Source organism: Oncorhynchus masou, unplaced genomic scaffold (genome assembly GCF_036934945.1).
Source record: "Oncorhynchus masou masou isolate Uvic2021 unplaced genomic scaffold, UVic_Omas_1.1 unplaced_scaffold_671, whole genome shotgun sequence".
Taxonomy (NCBI): Eukaryota; Metazoa; Chordata; class Actinopteri; order Salmoniformes; family Salmonidae; genus Oncorhynchus; species Oncorhynchus masou.
In genome coordinates this window covers 292,752-313,424 of record NW_027013158.1, presented here as the reverse complement: position 1 = coordinate 313,424, position 20,673 = coordinate 292,752, and the positions used below count along the sequence as shown (strand labels likewise).

Here is a 20,673-nt window from a genome sequence, read left to right as displayed (position 1 = left end):
GAGATAACTAATGACTGCATGTAATTTAAAGGGATAGCCCTACCTCTTTCAGGTGGTGGCGATCGAGTTGATTAGTTGTGTGTGTCGACCAATGAGAAGCAGGCTCCCCTCCTACTCGGGAGGGGTTTCGTACAAGTACTTGTTTCTCTTGGAAGAAACATTTAAATGCTTTAAAAAAAGTGTTGAAACCATGATCTTACGGTCATATCCCGTTGAGTATTGTTGGTATATTGCCCTTTCATTTTATTTTTAAATCTTCACCTTTTTTTATGGGATGTTTAGGGATCAAACTAAATGTGTTCTTACAGTTTCAATGTATATAATATTACTATCATGTCTGTGTTGTGAAACATGGGTCAATTCATGGTGTTTTTAAAATAACCCATGAAGGATATTTAACCGATTCTATTCTGTCCCTTTGTACCTTGCATGCATGTAAGAAAATAAAACACCAACTATTTGATTGAGATTTTCATTGCCGTTTTGTTAAACCAATGTATTTATTCTAAGGAGAATTTGATTTATTTATGTACTGCTGTCTGCTGTCTAAAGATGGTGCCAACATAGAGGGCCGCCTCACTTCTAGTTCTTAGGAAACTTTGCAGTATTTTTTTTTTTACATTGTTAGCCAAGAAAATGTTATGTGTTATTACATACAACTGGGAATAACTATTTTTCACAAGCTTTTCGCTACACTCGCAATAACATCTGCTAAACACGTGTATGTTCACCAATAAAATTTGATTTGGTCATGTAATATATTTGTGATTATGAGTCGGCCATTTATCCAGGACGACTGGCTTTTACAAATCTGTCCAAAATGAGAAAACACAAAGTAAAGAAAACATAAGATGCTGAAATTGTAGTACAAGTATGTGTGTATATGTGCATGAATACAGCACTGCCTCGTGTGCCCGATGCATCATGAATACAGCACTGCCTCGTGTGCCCGATGCATCATGAATACAGCACTGCCTCGTGTGCCCGATGCATCATGAATACAGCACTGCCTCATGTGCCTAATTGCTTTTATACCAACATATTAAAATAACAATGAATTAACATATTTTCATTAAAACGTTATTTGATACTTCAATTCATACAATTTCATTCTTCCACAAGGAGATACACTGCATTCAGAAACTATTCAGACCCCATCACTTTTCCACATTTTGTTACATTACAGCCTTATTCTAAAATTAATTAAATGTTTTTTCCCCCCCCTCACATCAATCTACACACAATACCGCATAATGTACAGCACTTTGTGACATCTGATGATGTAAAAAGGGCTTTATAAAACGGCAGGTCCGGGACAAGGCAGCACGTCTGGTGAACAGGTCAGGGTTCCATAGCCGCAGGCTGGACAGTTACAACTGGAGCAGCAGCACGACCAGGTGGACTGGGGACAGCAAGGAGTCATCATGCGACGTAGTCCCGAGGCACGGTCCTCGGGCTCAGGTCCTCCGGGAGGGGAGAGGGAGAGAATTAGAGGGAGCATACTTAAATTCACACAGGAAACCTGATAAGACAGGAGAATTGCACCAGATATAATAGACTGGCCCTAGCCCCGAGGCACATAGACTATTGCAGCATAGATACTGGAGGCTGAGAGGGGGGGGGTCAGGGGACACTGGGGCCAACCAGGCAGGTTAACTCCACCCACTTTGCCAAAGCACAGCCCCTACAGCAGCAGAGGGAAATCAACTGACCACCAACTTACTACCAAGACAAGGCTGAGTATAGCCCACAAAGATCTCCTCCACCGCACGAGGCACAACCATACAGAGCTGGAAATTCTAAAGGGAAACATTGTTTCTGAGATCAGGCAGGGAGACAGTAACCCTGTTATTTAAGGGATAATCAATGAGGGGCTATGCATTCTATGGAAAATAATGAAGGAGGTGGAAGGTGTGTTCAGAATTCTGATTGGCTGAAAGCCATGGTATATCAGACAGTATACCATGGGTATGATAAAACATAATTACGTTGGCAACCAGTTTATAATAGCAATAAGGCTCCTCTGGGGTTTGTGATATATTGCCAATATACCACGGCTCAGGGCTGTGTCCATGCACTCCGCGTTCCTAAATACAACCATTAGTCGTGGTATATTGGCCATACACCACACCTCCTCTTATTGCTTAAATAAAGCACGCTCTGCAATGCCATTCAAGCCAATCAGAAAGTAGGATTCAACAATGTCATTGTATAAACCAAACTTAATGCTAGGCTAGAAGCAAGAGGGAATATATGTTCGAGATGTGATAAGTACAAGAGATGATTCGGACATCAACTTGAACATGATGGCACAGCGATAATTCATATGAAACTGTTAGCAGGCATAGGCGCTGGAACACTGCTCGTCCAATTAGGATCCATGATCCAAACATCCAGTTTATAATACAAAATAATTTTAAAAAGGCATATAGACTATGGCTGTTAAAATAAGGAAGGATAGTTACCTGTAGCCAGTTCTATTTTATACGTATATTGTGCCTTGGAAAACAAACAAACACGTATTTATTTTTATGTACTGTACATATTGTGTGCTCTCTGACTGTTTCATTCACTGCTGTCCAGGCTTGTAGCATACTACTAATTTTTTATATTTTTTTCATTAGGGAAATCTATAAAATATGATTATTCCCACAGTAACTGATTAGAAAAATTGTTATACCGTCACTCGCTTTTGTTAACTGACAGACTGGATAACCAATTACAGTGTAGAGTTTTCTGGTCAGCCAATAGTCGTATGGGGAGTGGCGTCCTGCTTTCGGATGACCCAATGGGAGAAACGAGGAGGTGTCGTTTGGTGACCCTGGCTAAACATATTCGCCCACTGCTGTGTCCGTTGCTCCTGGTTTGCTAACGGCTACAGTAGCTAGCTTTAAATATATTTTTAAAAATCCGTCAACAACAATAACATATCATCAAATTATGGAAGGTCGTGGCTACAGTTCAGGTATGTATCAAAATATTCCAATGGGTTTATATTTTCACTAGGTTATCCATGTTCAAGATGTTATATTACTAACGTCAGCTAGCTAGCTAATTACTTACAAGCTAACGTTAGCTAGCCATTCAAGGTGGCTAGCAAGCTAAAATAGTAACGTTATTTTGTACGTTATACATTGTCATTTTACAGAACCGGTAATGCATGTAATACGTAGCTAGCTGTGGTTTATATAGAAAGAGAACGCCACAGTCTTGGGAGTGTAATCTCATTAAAATGGAGTCCGTCTGCCACGACTTGAACTCACAATAGCGTTAAGAAAATGGCCGCCATATGCCGTTTTTATACATTCCCCCTCCAGAGAATACGTTCCCCACAGCCCTTCACGTGTATGTAACTATCGTTAACGTACTAACTAGCTATGATTGCCACCGTTAACGGTATAGCTAATGTTTTTTTTTACCAAATGGGTTGTAAAAGTGCAAGGTTGCCGAATAGTTAAGTAACGTTGGCTAGCTAGCTAGATGTTAGCTTACAGGTAAGTTAGCGGGCTAACTAGGTTCTTTGTTGTCAAACGTTCACCCGTGTGAATTCATTAGCTAGCTATGCTACGCGTGTGTTATTCTGATATGCCACATTGCGTTATACAACCCGTTTTGGAGTGTTTGTAGATAACCCTTTAATTTGAAACCTCTTTAATCTGCTAGGAGGATACTCGAGCTGGGGAGGAGGGTCGGGGAGCCGAGGTAAGAGAGAGAGAGAACGTACTAAACCCGTTGAAACCAGTCTAGAACATTACATATCTGAATTGCCCAAGAATATGTGCCAGCGATTTTAGTTGAATAAACAGTAACACTTTACACCACAGAATGTTAGCTGGCACTTTGCTTGGGGAGGACAGGCTCACGGTAATGGCTGGAGTGGAATTAGTGGAACGTATCAAAAACATCGTTTCCAGGTGTGATGCCATTCCTTCCGCTCTGTTCCTGGACATTGTGTGCCGTCCTCCCCTCAGCAGCCTCCTGTGCTTTAAACATAATTGATTGTGTTGACTTATCATATTTATAAAATGCACTTAGCCAAAGGTGCCCATATCAAAATTATTGGAATTTAAACGAGGTAGCCTATGATTTGGCTCATTTTTGATTCAGGTAGCTAGCTAGCTAGCTACATCTCTCTACCCCTGCCTGTAAACTGTGATCCTCACCTTAAAATAATCTCTGCTCTCCCCCGAGGCTCAGACAACTATGACCCGTATGGAGGGGGCTACAAGGACTCCATGTCAGGGATGGGGGGCTACGGAGGGGGGCACAAGAGGGGTCTCTCTGGGAGCTCTCTGTTGTCGACGGGGACCAGTGCAGACGCTGTCATCGCTAAGATCAACCAACGCCTTGACATGCTGACCCAGCTGGAGGGAGGCATGAAGGGTGGGGGGCGCAGCGACAGGTAACACACACAGATCTCTAGCTGACATGCACACACTTTTTCCCCCTGGCTGGTAAAGGTGTCCTCGTGCTTCACAGCCCAAAGTGTCCGGAACAGCTCGTGCATATATCATGACGACATTGTGACATTTTTGTGGTCTTCGGTACATTTCCCCCTGGGTTGTTCTGTCAAACAGTATCGATTCTTCAGGAAAGTCTTTGTCATTCAACGAGAGATGATGATTGGTTTTCAAACAAATTCTTTCATTGAGAAATACTGCACAAGACATCTTAGTTACGTGTAAAATTGACTATGATCCATCCCCTCTGCAAAAAAAACCCCGTAAACATTTGATATTCCATGAGTTATTAGATACTGCTACGGTGCCTCACAATGGACAGACTATTGCTGCGTTTCTCATTTTTCAAGCGAAGGTCTTTTCAGGGAGTATGTGATCACACTCGTTCAGTTTGCCTAGTCGACTATTATAGCTAGCACCAGCCGAACTGAAGCAAGCTAACACCATAACTCCTTCACTCTCTCCACTGGTTTCAACTCGCCACACACACACACGTCTTTGCACTCAAGATCAATCACGCACCTTCACACAGTTGTGTAGTCTGCCTTTCCAACACTAAACATACACACACTCAATCATCTGACCTGCACCTCTCCTGTGTTTTCCACACATCTGCAGCTAGCTGTTTTCCATATCAATCCTCCTTTCTCTTCACGCCTCAATCACTCTCAATCATCTCACAATGCTGCTGCCACACCCTCTCTCTTCCTGCTTTAATAACCTCTCTGGGATATGTGGGACGCCAGCGTCCCACCTGGCCAACATCCAGTGAAAATGCAGAGCGCCAAAGTCAAATAAATTACTATAAAAATTAAACTTTCGTAAAATCACACATGCAATACACCAAATGAAATCGACACTTGTTGTGAATTCAGCCAGCGTGTCAGATTTCAAAAAGGCTTTACGGCGAACGCAAACTATGCTATTATTTGAGGACAGCACCCCAGCGATCGTATTTCGACCCTACAGGCGCAACGCAGAAATAAAGATATGAATCATGCCGTACCTTTTGACTGACTTCTTCTGTTGGCACTCCAATGTGTCCCATAAACATCACAAATGGTCCTTTTGTTCAATTAATTCTGTCGATATATATCCAAAATGTTCATTTCATTTGGTGCATTTGATCCAGAAAAACACAGGTTCCAACTCGCGCAGCATGACTACAAAATTTCTCATAAATTACCTGTAAGCTTTGTCCAAACATTTCAAACTACTTTCCTAAAACATTTTCGGTAAAAATTTAAGACGGGATTAACTGTGTTCAATACCGGAGGAAAACAAAGTGGATCCTCTAACAGAGTACACCTCTCTAGCCTCGTTCTGAACGGTGCTACTTCTTCATTTCTCAAGGGGAAAACCTCAACCAATTTCGAAATATTATTGACATCCAGTGGAAGCGATAGGAACTGCAAGAAAGTCCCTTACAAATCTGGATTACCAATGAAAATCCATTGAAAAGAGTGACCTCGGAAAAAAAACATCTGAATGGTTTGTCCTTGGGGTTTCACCTGCCAAATAAGTTCTGTTGTACTCACAGACATTATTCAAACAGTTTTTGAAGTTTGAGTGTTTTCTATCCAAATCTAATGATATTCATATCTTAGCTTCTGGGCCTAAGAAGCAGGCAGTTTACTTTGGACACACTTTTCATCCAGACATGAGAATACGGCCACCTATCCCAGAGAAGTTAATCACCTCACAATGCTGCTGCCACAGCCCCTCTCCCTGCTTTAATCACCTCACATTGCTGCTGACACAGCCTCTCTCTCCCTGCTTTAATCACCTCACATTGCTGCTGCCACAGCCCCTCTCCCTGCTTTAATCACCTCACATTGCTGCTGCCACAGCCTCTCTCCCTGCTTTAATCACCTCACAATGCTGCTGCCACAGCCTCTCTCTCCCTGCTTTAATCACCTCACAATGCTGCTGCCACAGCCTCTCTCTCCCTGCTTTAATCACCTCACAATGCTGCTGCCACAGCCTCTCTCTCCCTGCTTTAATCACCTCACATTGCTGCTGCCACAGCCCCTCTCCCTGCTTTAATCACCTCACATTGCTGCTGCCACAGCCTCTCTCCCTGCTTTAATCACCTCACAATGCTGCTGCCACAGCCTCTCTCTCCCTGCTTTAATCACCTCACAATGCTGCTGCCACAGCCTCTCTCTCCCTGCTTTAATCACCTCACAATGCTGCTGCCACAGCCTCTCTCTCCCTGCTTTAATCACCTCACAATGCTGCTGCCACAGCCTCTCTCTCCCTGCTTTAATCACCTCACAATGCTGCTGCCACAGCCTCTCTCTCCCTGCTTTAATCACCTCACATTGCTGCTGCCACAGCCCCTCTCCCTGCTTTAATCACCTCACATTGCTGCTGCCACAGCCTCTCTCCCTGCTTTAATCACCTCACAATGCTGCTGCCACAGCCTCTCTCCCTGCTTTAATCACCTCACAATGCTGCTGCCACAGCCTCTCTCCCTGCTTTAATCACCTCACAATGCTGCTGCCACAGCCTCTCTCTCTGCTTTAATCACCTCACAATGCTGCTGCCACAGCCTCTCTCTCTCTGCTTTAATCACCTCACAATGCTGCTGCCACAGCCTCTCGCTGTAATCACTACATACCACCCACATATTTCTTGTCCCCGCCCTCCTTAGCTAGCCCCTCCCCCTGGACACGACTAGGATGTAACGGTAAGGGTTACAGGGTAAATATCCAATGTATTTCGGGTTGGGGAAACGTTTTGATTTAAAGGGTAAACTCAAGGTTGGTTTTGTAGAATTGGGAACCCCCCCCCCCCATGGGGATTTTCAGATCTCAAGGATACGTATTGCTTCAATTTGCTGAAACATGACATGTTAAGGATAAGTGGTCTTATTTCTCCGATTCCAGTCCGTTAGTTTGGGTAACACAAGTAGGTTTAGTCTAAACCAGAAGGTAGCTAGCTGTAGTTAGGGGTTTTTAACTGTTGTTGAAGTAACGATAGTAACTATCCAGATGAGCCTCTACCTGGCTCATCCCACCCAGAACTAGAGATATGAGCCTCTTCCTGGCTCCTCTCACCCGGAACTAGAGATATGAGCCTCACCCTGGCTCCTCCCACCCAGTATGTTGTCCTGGGTGTAGTTGGTTTGTCTTCATTATACTGTCATGCTTACGGATTCCCATTCATATACCCAGGTAGATCCCTCACCACCACAGTCACCAGACACGGGGAAGTCAGCAGCAGGTCGTTATAGTATACTGCCCCCCTGTGTCATGGAGGTAGAAGTGCAGCACCCACAGATCCCCCAAATGCACTCCCCTGTCTGATCTATCTGACTCAGAACAGACAAATACACCAACATGTCCACCTCATCCTGACTCTCTGTGTCTGAGTGGGAGGTTGCTCGAGGGGGGAGGAGAGAGAACCAATGCCGGTGACAACAACCAAGGTTATATTTTGGCTGAGGCCCCACCCTGTAAATGCACAACGAACACCAACTAAATGTGCCCCCCGCCCCCTCTGTATTGTGGTACAGTCTAATCACCCCCACATGCAATTTGCCACATGGAACAGTCCTGTTTCTATAAGGCTGCTCTTGTCTGTCTCTCTGTGACCCATGAACCAACCCTGATATTCAGTACAGCTCCAGCTCTGTCCCCACCTCCACCCCACACGGTGAGACCTCATCTTGACTAGAAAGGGAGTAAACCCCCCCTCCCCCACTACTGGGGTACCAATCAACCCCCCCTTTGACCTCAGAGAGAAGGGTGGGGTGGATGAGAAATGGGGAATGCTCAAATGTGTGTAAACCAAATGTTGACAGAGAAAAGCCTTCCTGCCATGAATGCCTACATCAAGACTCAGCAGCGTTGGGATTGGCAGAAACATTCTGCATCATTATGACATCACTAATGTGGCTCATCATCTTGGGGGGAAACATGTCATATAGAGAGAGAGAGAGAGGAGTAAAAGGAGGGGAAGAGAGATTCCCTCCCTCACTCTCTGCTCGTTCTACCACTCCCTCCCTCCCCCTTTTCGCAGGTTTGACCAATACGAGTCCTTCGACTCGCGGGGCCCCTCCTCCCTCCCCTCCCGGGATCTCTACAGATCCGGTAGCTATGGTTACGGCGATGGCCGAGGGGACATGACCCAAAGAGCTTCAGGCTTCGGAGGAGGTGGTGGTCTAGGCTCAGGCTTTGACAGCTCCTCCTCCTACGGGGCTGCTAAGATGCAGCGGCAGAACATGAGAGATTCCTTCTCCAGTGGCCAAGGAGGAGGAAGCTGGGCCGGAGCAGGCCAGCGCTCCCCGAGAAGGGGGGGAGGCCGTGGAGGGTTTGGAGGCCGCAGATCCGACCCCACTCCCATGGGTGGAGGTGGTGGTAGGATGGGTGGAAGAGGAGGAGGCCGGGGAGGTGGCGGTCACTCCCCTGGGGGTAGAGGCAAGCTCCCATCCCTCCTGGGGCACCGCATGCCCCCCCAGACCGGGGCCTTCCACCAGTCCGCTCAACAGGGCCGGGTCCCTGGGCACCAGGACTTCCCAGGGCGCCACTTTGGAGGGGGCCCCCAGGGAGGCCACCAGCGCGGGCGCAAGAGGCCCCTCAACCGAGTAAGTACCCTACCGTACTGCCCGCCAGTCTGCCAGCCCCACAGCAGGGCATGATGACCTACCTACCAACCCCCCCCCCACCCCTGTTCATCAACCCCCGTACCCCCTAAACGCTCCCCTACCCTGCCTACAGTGCTAAGGGACTGGGGAGGCGTGGATATAATTGACATGACAACTACCAACAACTACGCCCCCAAACTCATAGTTTGGTCATCATACTATCGCCCCCAGTCCCTATTCAATATAGCCACAAATACCTCTTTGATTGAACCGAACTGTCCCCTTCCCATTGAAAGGAAACTGCCCTGCTCCAAGAAATAGTGGCCTCTACCAACACCACCCAGCAGAGATCTGGACCAAACTCCATTATAATGTCCGTTCTCTGGGTTTTATTTTGCCTGGTTCTGCCCCTGATGGAGGCCTTATGGTAATAGTGGAGATATGTCAGGGAGTCCACTGTAAGTTCCTTTTGAGAATCTATTGAAAAGTTCCTTTTGAGAATCTATTGAAAAGTCTATTCTAGTAATGGTGAAGGGATCCAAGTTAAAAATGGAAAAAAAAATTTATTAGTCCACTGATAGTCCCAAAATATTTTGCATGTCAGCAATCACGTTTTCAAGATATTTGACTTTGAAGAAGCAGTGTCACTGGCCACGTCACCAATGTGATGATGATGTCCCCCAGCAGCAGCAGCAGCCTGGTGGTGGTCAGCGTGACGGTCAGAAGAAGAGAAAACAGACTCTGACCGCAGCAGATGAACCAGAGTCCAAGATGAACAAGACAGAGAGCGCAGGTGGAGAGACCACTGAAGGTACCACACACTGAACAGACGACAATGTCCACACACAGTAACTACCCCTGTGCACTGTCTGACCTGACTGTCTTTCTGTCTCTCTCTATGACAGAACCAGCAGAGAACAACGGTGAAGAAAATGAGGTGAGGAGCTGCTGTGACTTAACTAACACATCTGTGTGACCGTGTGTGTGTGTGTGTGTGTCAGTACTCATTTTGTTTCTCTCCTCTCCAGGCAACCAAAGCCCCAGCTGATGGAGAGAAAGGTAAGATGGATTCATCTCCTCTGTTATTAGACCTCCTACTCTCCTCTCTTCATCAACTGGCCCCTGTTCTCCTCTTCCTCCTCTCTTCATCAACTGGCCCCTGTTCTCCTCCTCTTCCTCCTCTCTTCATCAACTGGCCCCTGTTCTCCTCCTCACAAAACGACCCTCAATAGTTTCCATGAACTTGCCCAGTGATTTAAAGTAATGATAATTAGTGGACATTTAGAAAACATTGTAATGAGATGGGACAATAGCCTGCTACGGTGCGTTTCCATTGAACTGTGTTGTCATAGAAACAAACACATTCCCATCTAGTGTGTTGGAGGTATTTCCATGATTTATTTAGCCTGCCCTCCCACCTATCTGTTTCACGTCTCAGGTAGCCTGCGAAAGCCAGCGTGGACAGAATGCAATAATTGACTAATGAGCCATATTCTAATAATTCTCATATGCCAAAGTGTCGCCATGGTGAAACTTGCACTCCTGTAGATCTGGAATAATTGGATGGTGAAACAGGAAGACCAGAGATGCCTCATCCCTGATTGGCAGATGAGTGGCAACCCTGATTAGAAGCACCAGCTGCTCATTGGTTGTTCCCTACAAATGCTGTTTTGAAGATATATATATATATTTTTTTTACCTACGCACTGAAGAAGGCTGCCAAAGCGGAAACATCTGTACGCTATCCTTGATGCAGTGAAAATAATATCAATCAAAAAATTGCCTTTGTCAAATGAACCTGGGTCAATGCAAACCTACTGACAGTCTCTCTTTCCTGCTCCGCTCTTCTTTTATTCAAGCTGGGTGACGTTTCACAGCTCTAGATGTCATTTTCAATAGACTGCCCCTCTCCTTGCTTCCCTCCCCTGCCCGCTTCCTTGTCACCTCCTCCCTCTTTCCCTTCAACTCCAACACGAAAACCTTCTCTCCCTTTCCCTCTCTTTCCCCCGTCTACCCCTCCTCTCTTTCCCCCTCTCTTTCCCCCGTCTACCCCTCCTCTCTTTCCCCCATCTCTTTCCCCCTCCTCTCTTTCCCCTGTCTTCCTCTCCAACTATAACCCTCCTCTCTCCCCAGTGGTGTCGATGCAGGAGGAGATCTCTCAGATGAAGAAGAAGCTCCAGACAGGGAAACAGACTCCTCCCCAGGACAAGGTCCCCAAAAACAGGAGGAAGAGGGGCGGCTTCCTGGAAAGGTCAGGGGTCACACTAACACCCAAAAGTCAAACCCAGAGGTCAGTTATTACAAAATACATCTCTTAATTTCTCTTCGTCTAATTTTCTTCCTTTTCTGTCTTTCCTTTACATCTATTCTCTCTCTTCTCTTTCTCAGAGGTCAGAGTTATTATACAGAATCTTCTTTTCCTAAATACAGAGCCTTCAGAGAGGATTCATACCCCTCGACTTTTTCCACATTCTGTTACAAAGTGGGATTAAAATGGATTTAATTCTCTTTTTTTTGTCCATTACATGTTAGAATAACCTTTTTTGTCAACTTGCTTGTTGATCATTGCTAGACAACCATGTTCAGGTCTTGCCATAGATTTGAAAGCAGATTTATGTCAAAACTGTGACTCGGGAACATTCACAGTCGTCTTGGTAAGCAACTCCAGTGTATATATGGCCTTGTGTTTTAGGTTATTCTCCTGCTGAAAGGTGATTTCCTCTCCCAGTCTGTTGGAAGCAGACTGAACCAGGTTTCCCTCGAGGATTTTGCCTGTGATTATCTCCATTCCGTTTTATTTTTATCCAGAAAAATTCCCCAGTCCTTAATACAAGCATACCCATAACATGATGCAGCCACCACTGTGCTTGAAAATATGGAGGGTGGTACTCCATAATGTGTTGCATATGTCCCAAACAACATTGTATTCAGGACGAAAAGTGAAATGCTTTGCCACAATTTGTATTACTTTAGTGCCTTGTTGCAAACAGAATGCATATTTTTGGAATATTTTAATTCTGTTCAGGCTTCCTTCTCACTTTTTCATTTCGGTTAATATTATGGAGTAACGTTTGTTGATACTCAGTTTCCTCTTAAGTTCTGTGGCTGTAAAAGTCACCATTGGCCTCATGGTGAAATCCCTGAGCGGTTTCCTTCCTCTCCAGAAACGTTAGGAAGGACGCCTGTATCTTAGTAGTGACTGGATGTATTGATAGACCATCCAAAGTGTAATTAATAACTTCACCCTGTTCAAAGGGATATTCAGCATATGCTTTTTCTTTTCTTTTTTATATCGACCAATTTGAGGCACTTGGTGCCCTTTGAGGCATTGGAAAACCTCCCTGGTCTTTGTGGTTTAAATTTACTGTGCGATTGGGTGACCTTACAGATACTCCTGAACTTAATTGTGGGGTACAGAGATGGGGTAGTCATTCAAAATCATTTACTGTGCAACTTATTATGTGACTTAAGCACATGTTTACTCCTGAACTTAATTAGGCTTGCCACAAAAAAGGGGTTGGATACTTATTGAACCAAGATATTTCAGCTTTCATTTTAAATACATTTGTAAAAATTTCATGAAACATCATTCCACTATAACATTATGGGGCATTGTGTGCAGCAGGCCAGTGACAATAATAAATGTAATCCGTTTTAGATTCAGTCTGAAACACAATGTGGAACAAGTCAAGTGGTGAAAACTCTCTGAAGGCTCTCTGTGTTCTCAGTGAGGGCAGAATGACCTGTCTACTCTCCCCGCGCTCTCTCCCCTCCCTCCCGCGCTCTCTCCCCTCCCTCCCGCGCTCTCTCCCCTCCCTCCCGCGCTCTCTCCCTCCCTCCCGTGCTCTCTCCCCTCCCTCCCCGTGCTCTCTCCCCTCCCTCCCGTGCTCTCTCCCCCTCCCTCCCGTGCTCTCTCCCCTCCCTCCCGTGCTCTCTCCCCTCCCTCCCGTGCTCTCTCCCCTCCCTCCCGCGCTCTCTCCCCTCCCTCCCGCTCTCTCTCCTCCCCCCCCCCCCCCTCTCTCTCCCAGGTATCTCTCTGTCTCCTCTCCTTCTTTTCCTAGATATTCTCTGAGGGCAGAATGACGTCCTGTAGTCTTTCCTCTGTCTCTGTGAATGGATGGGGGGGATAATGCATTACTCAACACTAACCACTTGGCTGTAGTTTCACTCACCACACCGTCCAACATATCTGCCTCTGATTGGGCTGGCAGGCTTGTGGTCTGACGGTTGTTCTGTGTGGTCGACAGGGTGACGTTTGCGTGCTCGGTGTGTAAGTTCCGTTCATTCTACCACGAGGACATGGCAGCCCACCTGGAGAGCAAGTTCCACAAAGATCACTTCAAGTTCCTGTCCAGTCAGCTGTCCAAACCCACCACAGACTTCTTACAGGTAGACACACACGCACACACACACAATCAAAGGCACACACGCCCCCCCACACACACACACACACACACACACACACACACACGCAATCAAAGGCGAACACACAGGCATACACACACACCCAATCAAAGGTGGACACACACAGGCAGACACATGCAGATGGACACACACACACATGCAGATGGACACACACACACATGCAGATGGACACACACACACATGCAGATGGACACACACACACATGCAGATGGACACACACACACATGCAGATGGACACACACACACATGCAGATGGACACACACACACATGCAGATGGACACACACACACATGCAGATGGACACACACACACATGCAGATGGACACACACACACACGCAGATGGACACACACACACACACGCAGATGGACACACACACATGCAGATGGACACACACACACACGGACACACACACACACATGCAGATGGACACACACACACACACATGCAGATGGACACACACACACACACATGCAGATGGACACACACACACACACACATGCAGATGGACACACGCACACACGCACATGCAGATGGACACACACACACACGCACATGCAGATGGACACACACACACACACGCACATGCAGATGGACACACACACACACACGCACATGCAGATGGACACACACACACACACGCACATGCAGATGGACACACACACACACGCACATGCAGATGGGGACACACACACACGCACATGCAGATGGGGACACACACACACATGCAGATGGGGACACACACACACACACACACACATGCAGATGGGGACACACACACATGCAGATGGGGACACACACACATGCAGATGGGGCCACACACACAGGCAGACCCATGCAGATGGGGACATTCACTCAATCTTCTGTAAGATTCCTGTGTGTTTTGAGCGAACCCCCCTCTTACTGTGTGTGTCCCCACACCAGGAGTACCTGAATAACAAGTATAAGAAGACGGAGCAGAGGACCAGTCAGATGGAGAACCACTGTGCTGCCATCTGTCAAGTCTACAAGGAACAGGACCTCACCAGGCGTAAGGACAGCAGTGTGTTTGTGGTGTCTCCCAGGGGTTCCGTTTGTCGCTAATAGCAGGCTATTGTGACATAATGCATTTGAACTTTCCCACCAATGAAAATACCAACTGGTGATTTAAGGTCAGACAGCTGTTTGTTGCTGCTGCTTTAAGATCAGACAGCTGTTTGTTGCTGCTGCTGCTTTAAGATCAGACAGCTGTTTGTTGCTGCTGCTTTAAGATCAGACAGCTGTTTGCTGCTGCTGCTTTAAGATCAGACAGCTGTTTGTTGCTGCTGCTGCTTTAAGATCAGACAGCTGTTTGTTGCTGCTGCTGCTTTAAGATCAGACAGCTGTTTGTTGCTGCTGCTGCTTTAAGATCAGACAGCTGTTTGTTGCTGCTGCTGCTTTAAGATCAGACAGCTGTTTGTTGCTGCTGCTTTAAGATCAGACAGCTGTTTGTTGCTGCTGCTTTAAGATCAGACAGCTGTTTGTTGCTGCTGCTTTAAGATCAGACAGCTGTTTGTTGCTGCTGCTGCTTTAAGATCAGACAGCTGTTTGTTGCTGCTGGAGTAAAACATGTCCGTTTAATAAGACCAGTCATTGCGCCACAATCGTAACAACAACCTACTTCGTAATGAGCTGGAGGCCGTGTGAATCTTTTGAAAACATGTACTTCATTCTGTGAAATATGTTTTTACCTTGCTTCAAAGGAGCCGGAATCCAACCAGCCGTGCAGGCAGTTATTTGATAGACTTCCCTATTGCCATTGAAACCAGGAGCCCCTTTCTCCTGTTCTATTGGTTTTCACATCAACTTTCAGGTTTAAAGTTTGGAGAAGAAAATTTTAACTTTTTTTTTAAAAAAGTCGCATTTATAACAAAACATTACATGTATTCTCGCATAGAGCTTCCTATTCCTCACGTGGTGATTGGATAGACATCATTTAGCCTAATAGTCGGATTAGAGTAGATACAGGCGATATATTACATTTGTTTTCTCTTTTCTTTGCACGGGAAAAAGTTGGCCTTTTTCATAAACACATTTCATGCAATTCTACCAGACTTTAGAGACATTAGCAGAGAGACTGGAGACATTAGCAGAGAGACTGGAGACATTAGCAGAGAGACTGGAGACATTAGCAGAGAGACTGGAGACATTAGCAGAGAGACTGGAGACATTAGCAGAGAGACTGGAGACATTAGCAGAGAGACTGGAGACATTAGCAGAGAGACTGGAGACATTAGCAGAGAGACTGGAGACATTAGCAGAGAGACATTAGCAGAGAGACATTAGCAGAGAGACATTAGCAGAGAGACATTAGCAGAGAGACATTAGCAGAGAGACCTTAGCAGAGAGACCTTAGCAGAGAGACCTTAGCAGAGAGACCTTAGCAGAGAGACCTTAGCAGAGAGACCTTAGCAGAGAGACCTTAGCAGAGAGACCTTAGCAGAGAGACCTTAGCAGAGAGACCTTAGCAGAGAGACCTTAGCAGAGAGACTGGAGACCTTAGCAGAACCTTTTTTTTAAATAGGACATTTACGTGATAGCCTACTCTGCTGACAAACGGATCAATAAAAAGCTCATTTGTAGGCTAATTAGGATGTATCATTTTGGCAATTAAAATGTACTTTAGGGGGAAGGGTATTGTATCATCTTCAAATTGCGTCTGAATTACATGTTCGGTTACGAGGTCATTACCATGTAATTATTATTATTTATTACTGAACCGTGGGCAGACGACCTAATCAGGTAGTGCAACCAATGCATGTGGGTCTGGTACATGTCTTTAAACATCCGGGAGATGAAACCGCTGCCGGTCAAATATCCGGCGCTACGTTTTCCTAACAGAAACCATGTTGTGTACGTACTGTGTGTGTGTTGTGTACTGTGTGTGTGCTACTCTTCTGTGGAACGGGGTGGATTTGTAAAGGCTTTGTTTCTGTGTTTTTCTTTTCTGCTGGTCCAACTGTTTCCCTGTTTGTCCCTCCTCCGTAACAGAGTTGGGTATGGAACACTTCATGAAGAAGGTGGAGGCAGCCCACTGTGCAGCCTGTGACCTCTTCATCCCCATGCAGTTCTACGTCATACAGAAACACCTCAAGTCCCCCGACCACAACTTCAACCGCAAGGTCAGTACGCGACACAGCTCAGTGTATAGTGACTGAAACCAGGTCACTACACAGCTCAGTGTATAGTGACTGTAACCAGGTCACTACACAGCTCAGTGTATAGTGACTGAAACCAGGTCACTACACAGCTCAGTGTATAGTGACTGAAACCAGGTCACTACACAGCTCAGTGTATAGTGACTGAAACCAGGTCACTACACAGCTCAGTGTATAGTGACTGAAACCAGGTCACTACACAGCTCAGTGTATAGTGACTGTAGGGCAGGATGAGACCAGCTCACTACACAATATAAACCCTGCTTGGTTGAGATTGGCAGGGAGCACTATACACTATAAACCCTGCTTGGTTGAGATTGGCAGGGAGCACTATACACTATAAACCCTGCTTGGTTGAGATTGGCAGGGAGCACTATACACTATAAACCCTGCTTGGTTGAGATTGGCAGGGAGCACTATACACTATAAACCCTGCTTGGTTGAGATTGGCAGGGAACACTATACACTATAAACCCTGCTTGGTTGAGATTGGCAGGGAGCACTATACAATATAAACCCTGCTTGGTTGAGATTGGCAGGGAGCACCATACACTATAAACCCTGCTTGGTTGAGATTGGCAGGGAGCACCATACACTATAAACCCTGCTTGGTTGAGATTGGCAGGGAGCACCATACACTATAAACCCTGCTTGGTTGAGATTGGCAGGGAACACTATACAATATAAACCCTGCTTGGTTGAGATTGGCAGGGAGCACTATACAATATAAACCCTGCTTGGTTGAGATTGGCAGGGAGCACCATACACTATAAACCTTGCTTGGTTGAGATTGGCAGGGAGCACTATACACTATAAACCCTGCTTGGTTGAGATTGGCAGGGGCACCATACACTATAAACCCTGCTTGGTTGAGATTGGCAGGGAGCACTATACACTATAAACCCTGCTTGGTTGAGATTGGCAGGGAGCACTATAAACCCTGCTTGGTTGAGATTGGCAGGGAGCACTATACACTATAAACCCTGCTTGGTTGAGATTGGCAGGGAGCACTATAAACCCTGCTTGGTTGAGATTGGCAGGGAGCACTATACACTATAAACCCTGCTTGGTTGAGATTGGCAGGGAGCACTATACACTATAAACCCTGCTTGGTTGAGATTGGCAGGGGGCACTATACACTATAAACCCTGCTTGGTTGAGATTGGCAGGGAGCACTATACACTATAAACCCTGCTTGGTTGAGATTGGCAGGGAGCACTATAAACCCTGCTTGGTTGAGATTGGCAGGGAGCACTATACACTATAAACCCTGCTTGGTTGAGATTGGCAGGGGGCACTATACACTATAAACCCTGCTTGGTTGAGATTGGCAGGGAGCACTATGCACTATAAACCCTGCTTGGTTGAGATTGGCAGGGAGCACTATAAACCCTGCTTGGTTGGATACAGAAGATTTGGAGGAACAAGTACTTTTTTATTATTATTTTTTGCTCTGCCCTCTCTGACCTTACCCCCACTGACTCCTGTGTGACCTTTGCTTCCTGCGTGACCCCAGGGTATGATGGAGCAGTCTAAGAGGGCCAGTCTGTCAGTGGCTCGCAGCATCCTCAACCACAAAATCATCGGAAAGAAGCTGGAGAGTTACCTCAAGGTACACAAACGCCTATCTCACACAGAACCCCCCCCCACACACACACACACACACACACACCTTAGAAACACTGACTCTGTGCCTCACGCACTCGTTCACTCACTCACTCACAATCTCTCTCTGACCCTGCCCTTCCTCTCTCCTCTCTGCAGGGTGAGAACCCCTTCCTCGGTAACCAGGACGACCAGGACCCAGAGGACTCCATGATTATGGAGGTGTCAGAGGCTGAGCTGACCAATGAGAGCCTGGCGGAGACCACCAAGGAAGAGGCGGGGCCAGAGACATCGCAGGCGGCCACCGGGGCTGATGGGGTAGAGGAGGAGAAGATGGAGGAGGGGGGAGTGGCGGTAGCAGATGGAGGGGAGGAAGAGGCGCAAGTAGAGAAGCCAGCGGAAGGAGAGGGGGACACGCAGGGTGAGGAGGAGACGCAGGGTGAGGTGGAGGCTGAGGGAGAGCTGGAGCAGGTAGGAGAGGAAGAGGAGGAAGGGTTTGAAGTAGGAGATGAGTTCGGAGAGGAGGATGAGGGAGTGGAAGGAGAGCTGGGAGAGGAAGAGGAGGATGAAGGAGTGGGAGGAGAGGATGAGGGTGTGGCGGTAGAGAAGAAAGACGAGGATGCTGACGTGGTCGTCATAGAGTGACCTTTACCCTCAATGACCCTTTGACCTCCCTCTGGACCAATTAATACATCCCTCTCTCCCCTGTCCAGCCAATCCCACTCTATCCCTTCCACAAACAGCCAATCAGATTCATTTATACTTACCGCCCCCCCCTCCATTCAGAACTGAGACTCACTAATTTACTTCTGATACATGTTTTCATATATAGTTTATCTTCTGTGTAAGTAGACTTTTTTTGTTGTGCCTTTGAATCTGCCGGGCTGCGTTGGGATATTTTGACAATGTTTCAGTGGGTAGAGGACCGTGAACTTAGTGTTATTGATATGACACAACCCCTACCTGGTATTACTACAGGACGCACTCCCTGTCCGTCATAGCTAGATTCCCAGGAAGTCTGAGCTGATTGGTTCGTCTCTTATCGACTCCTCCCAAACGTGCGAAACTTATTTGAAATGTATTTGTTGGTGTGTTTAGATTGAAAGACGGGGCAGGATTTAGTTTTACAGACGGTTGCTGTTGTCATCCATGTTCTTTTTTGGACAGATGAGAATAAATGTTTAAAATGTTTATCTGTTGGTTTGGTTTCTTTGTTGAGCTGATTGCTTCTAGCCTGATCTCAGATCTTTGTGCTTTTGACAATTCCATTGCTGTTGTCAAGACACACGACAAAGAATTATAGTCAGCATGATCGCACAAACAAGACTGGCTGATGTTCTGGGTTTAGATTAGAATAGGGTCAAGGGTCAAATTCTTTCTTTATACACATGGTTAAAAGGCTCAGTACAACCTTAACACGACACTGTAAATCCAATCATTCACATTGGGTGCAGCAGGATGGCGGCAGGCAGTGGTTAGAGCGTTGGGCCAGTAACCCGGAAGGTTGCTGCACCCAATCCCCGAGCTGACAAGGTAAAAATCTGTCTTTCTGCCCCTGAGCAAAACAGTTAACCCACTGTTCCCTGGGCGCTGAAGACGTGCCCCCCCCCCACACCTCTCTGATTCAGATGGGTTGGGTTAAATGTGGAAGACATATTTGTTGAATACATTGTTGTTTAACTGACTAGCTTATCCCCCTTTCCCTGATCAGAGCAGTATGTTGTTTAAAAGGGCTTTTGGCAGTAACTACATACATTTTTGGACTTCTAAATGAACATGTACCCATTAATTCATGAACATCACTTCTAAATGAACGTGTACCCATTAATTCATGAAGAACATCACTTCTAAATGAACGTGTACCCATTAATTCATGAAGAACATCACTTCTAAATGAACGTGTACCCATTAATTCATGAAGAACATCACTTCTAAATGAACGTGTACCCATTAATTCATGAAGAACATCACATCTAAATGAACATGTACCCATTAATTCATGAACATCTCTTCAAAACGGCTCCATGAGCTTTTAGTTCAGTTGTCAAACCTTATCAGAATCCAAAATATAAGCTTCATTTACTCCAATGTTTAAAACTATAATGTTGATATCATGGATGGTCAGTCTTTGCATCCATCGCTCTATGAATTTGAGTGGTTATATTTCTGCAGTCCCATCCCTTGGCTTTTTACTGAAACAGCAGGCTTTGTTATTTCTGCTACTTTAAGGTCTCGTCTTAATGTAACACTGCATTCTGCATAATACAATCTTGTTGACTGTGACGACCACGAATCAACTAAAAGGAAGGAACAAGTGGGCTGCATCAGTGAATTTAAATAAATCCATAGATGAGGGCGGAATGAATTTCACATGACTGGGAATAGATATGCATCTGTTGGTCACAGATACCTTAAAA

General features: G+C 46.0%; 1 protein-coding gene across 4 annotated transcripts; it reads left to right on the top strand.

Annotated features, from left to right (window-relative positions):
• Nucleotides 1-2,802: 2,802 nt before the first annotated feature.
• LOC135536841 (A-kinase anchor protein 8-like) lies at nt 2,803-19,447 on the top strand. 4 transcript variants are annotated; one of them, XM_064963088.1, is made up of 13 exons: nt 2,803-2,965; nt 3,664-3,702; nt 4,192-4,402; nt 8,487-9,051; nt 9,736-9,862; nt 9,957-9,988; nt 10,080-10,110; nt 11,185-11,302; nt 13,299-13,440; nt 14,400-14,505; nt 16,485-16,615; nt 18,168-18,263; nt 18,416-19,447. In XM_064963088.1, the coding sequence occupies exons 1-13, from the start codon at nt 2,941-2,943 to the stop codon at nt 18,899-18,901; spliced, it is 2,109 nt and encodes a 702-aa protein (XP_064819160.1). In that variant the 5' UTR covers nt 2,803-2,940; the 3' UTR covers nt 18,902-19,447. The 4 variants fall into 4 exon arrangements, with proteins under 4 accessions (XP_064819160.1, XP_064819159.1, XP_064819157.1 ...); XM_064963087.1 differs by having other exon boundaries at nt 2,804-2,965; nt 4,198-4,402; nt 11,185-11,341; XM_064963085.1 differs by having other exon boundaries at nt 2,804-2,965; nt 11,185-11,341.
• The last annotated feature ends 1,226 nt before the right edge of the window (nt 19,448-20,673 follow it).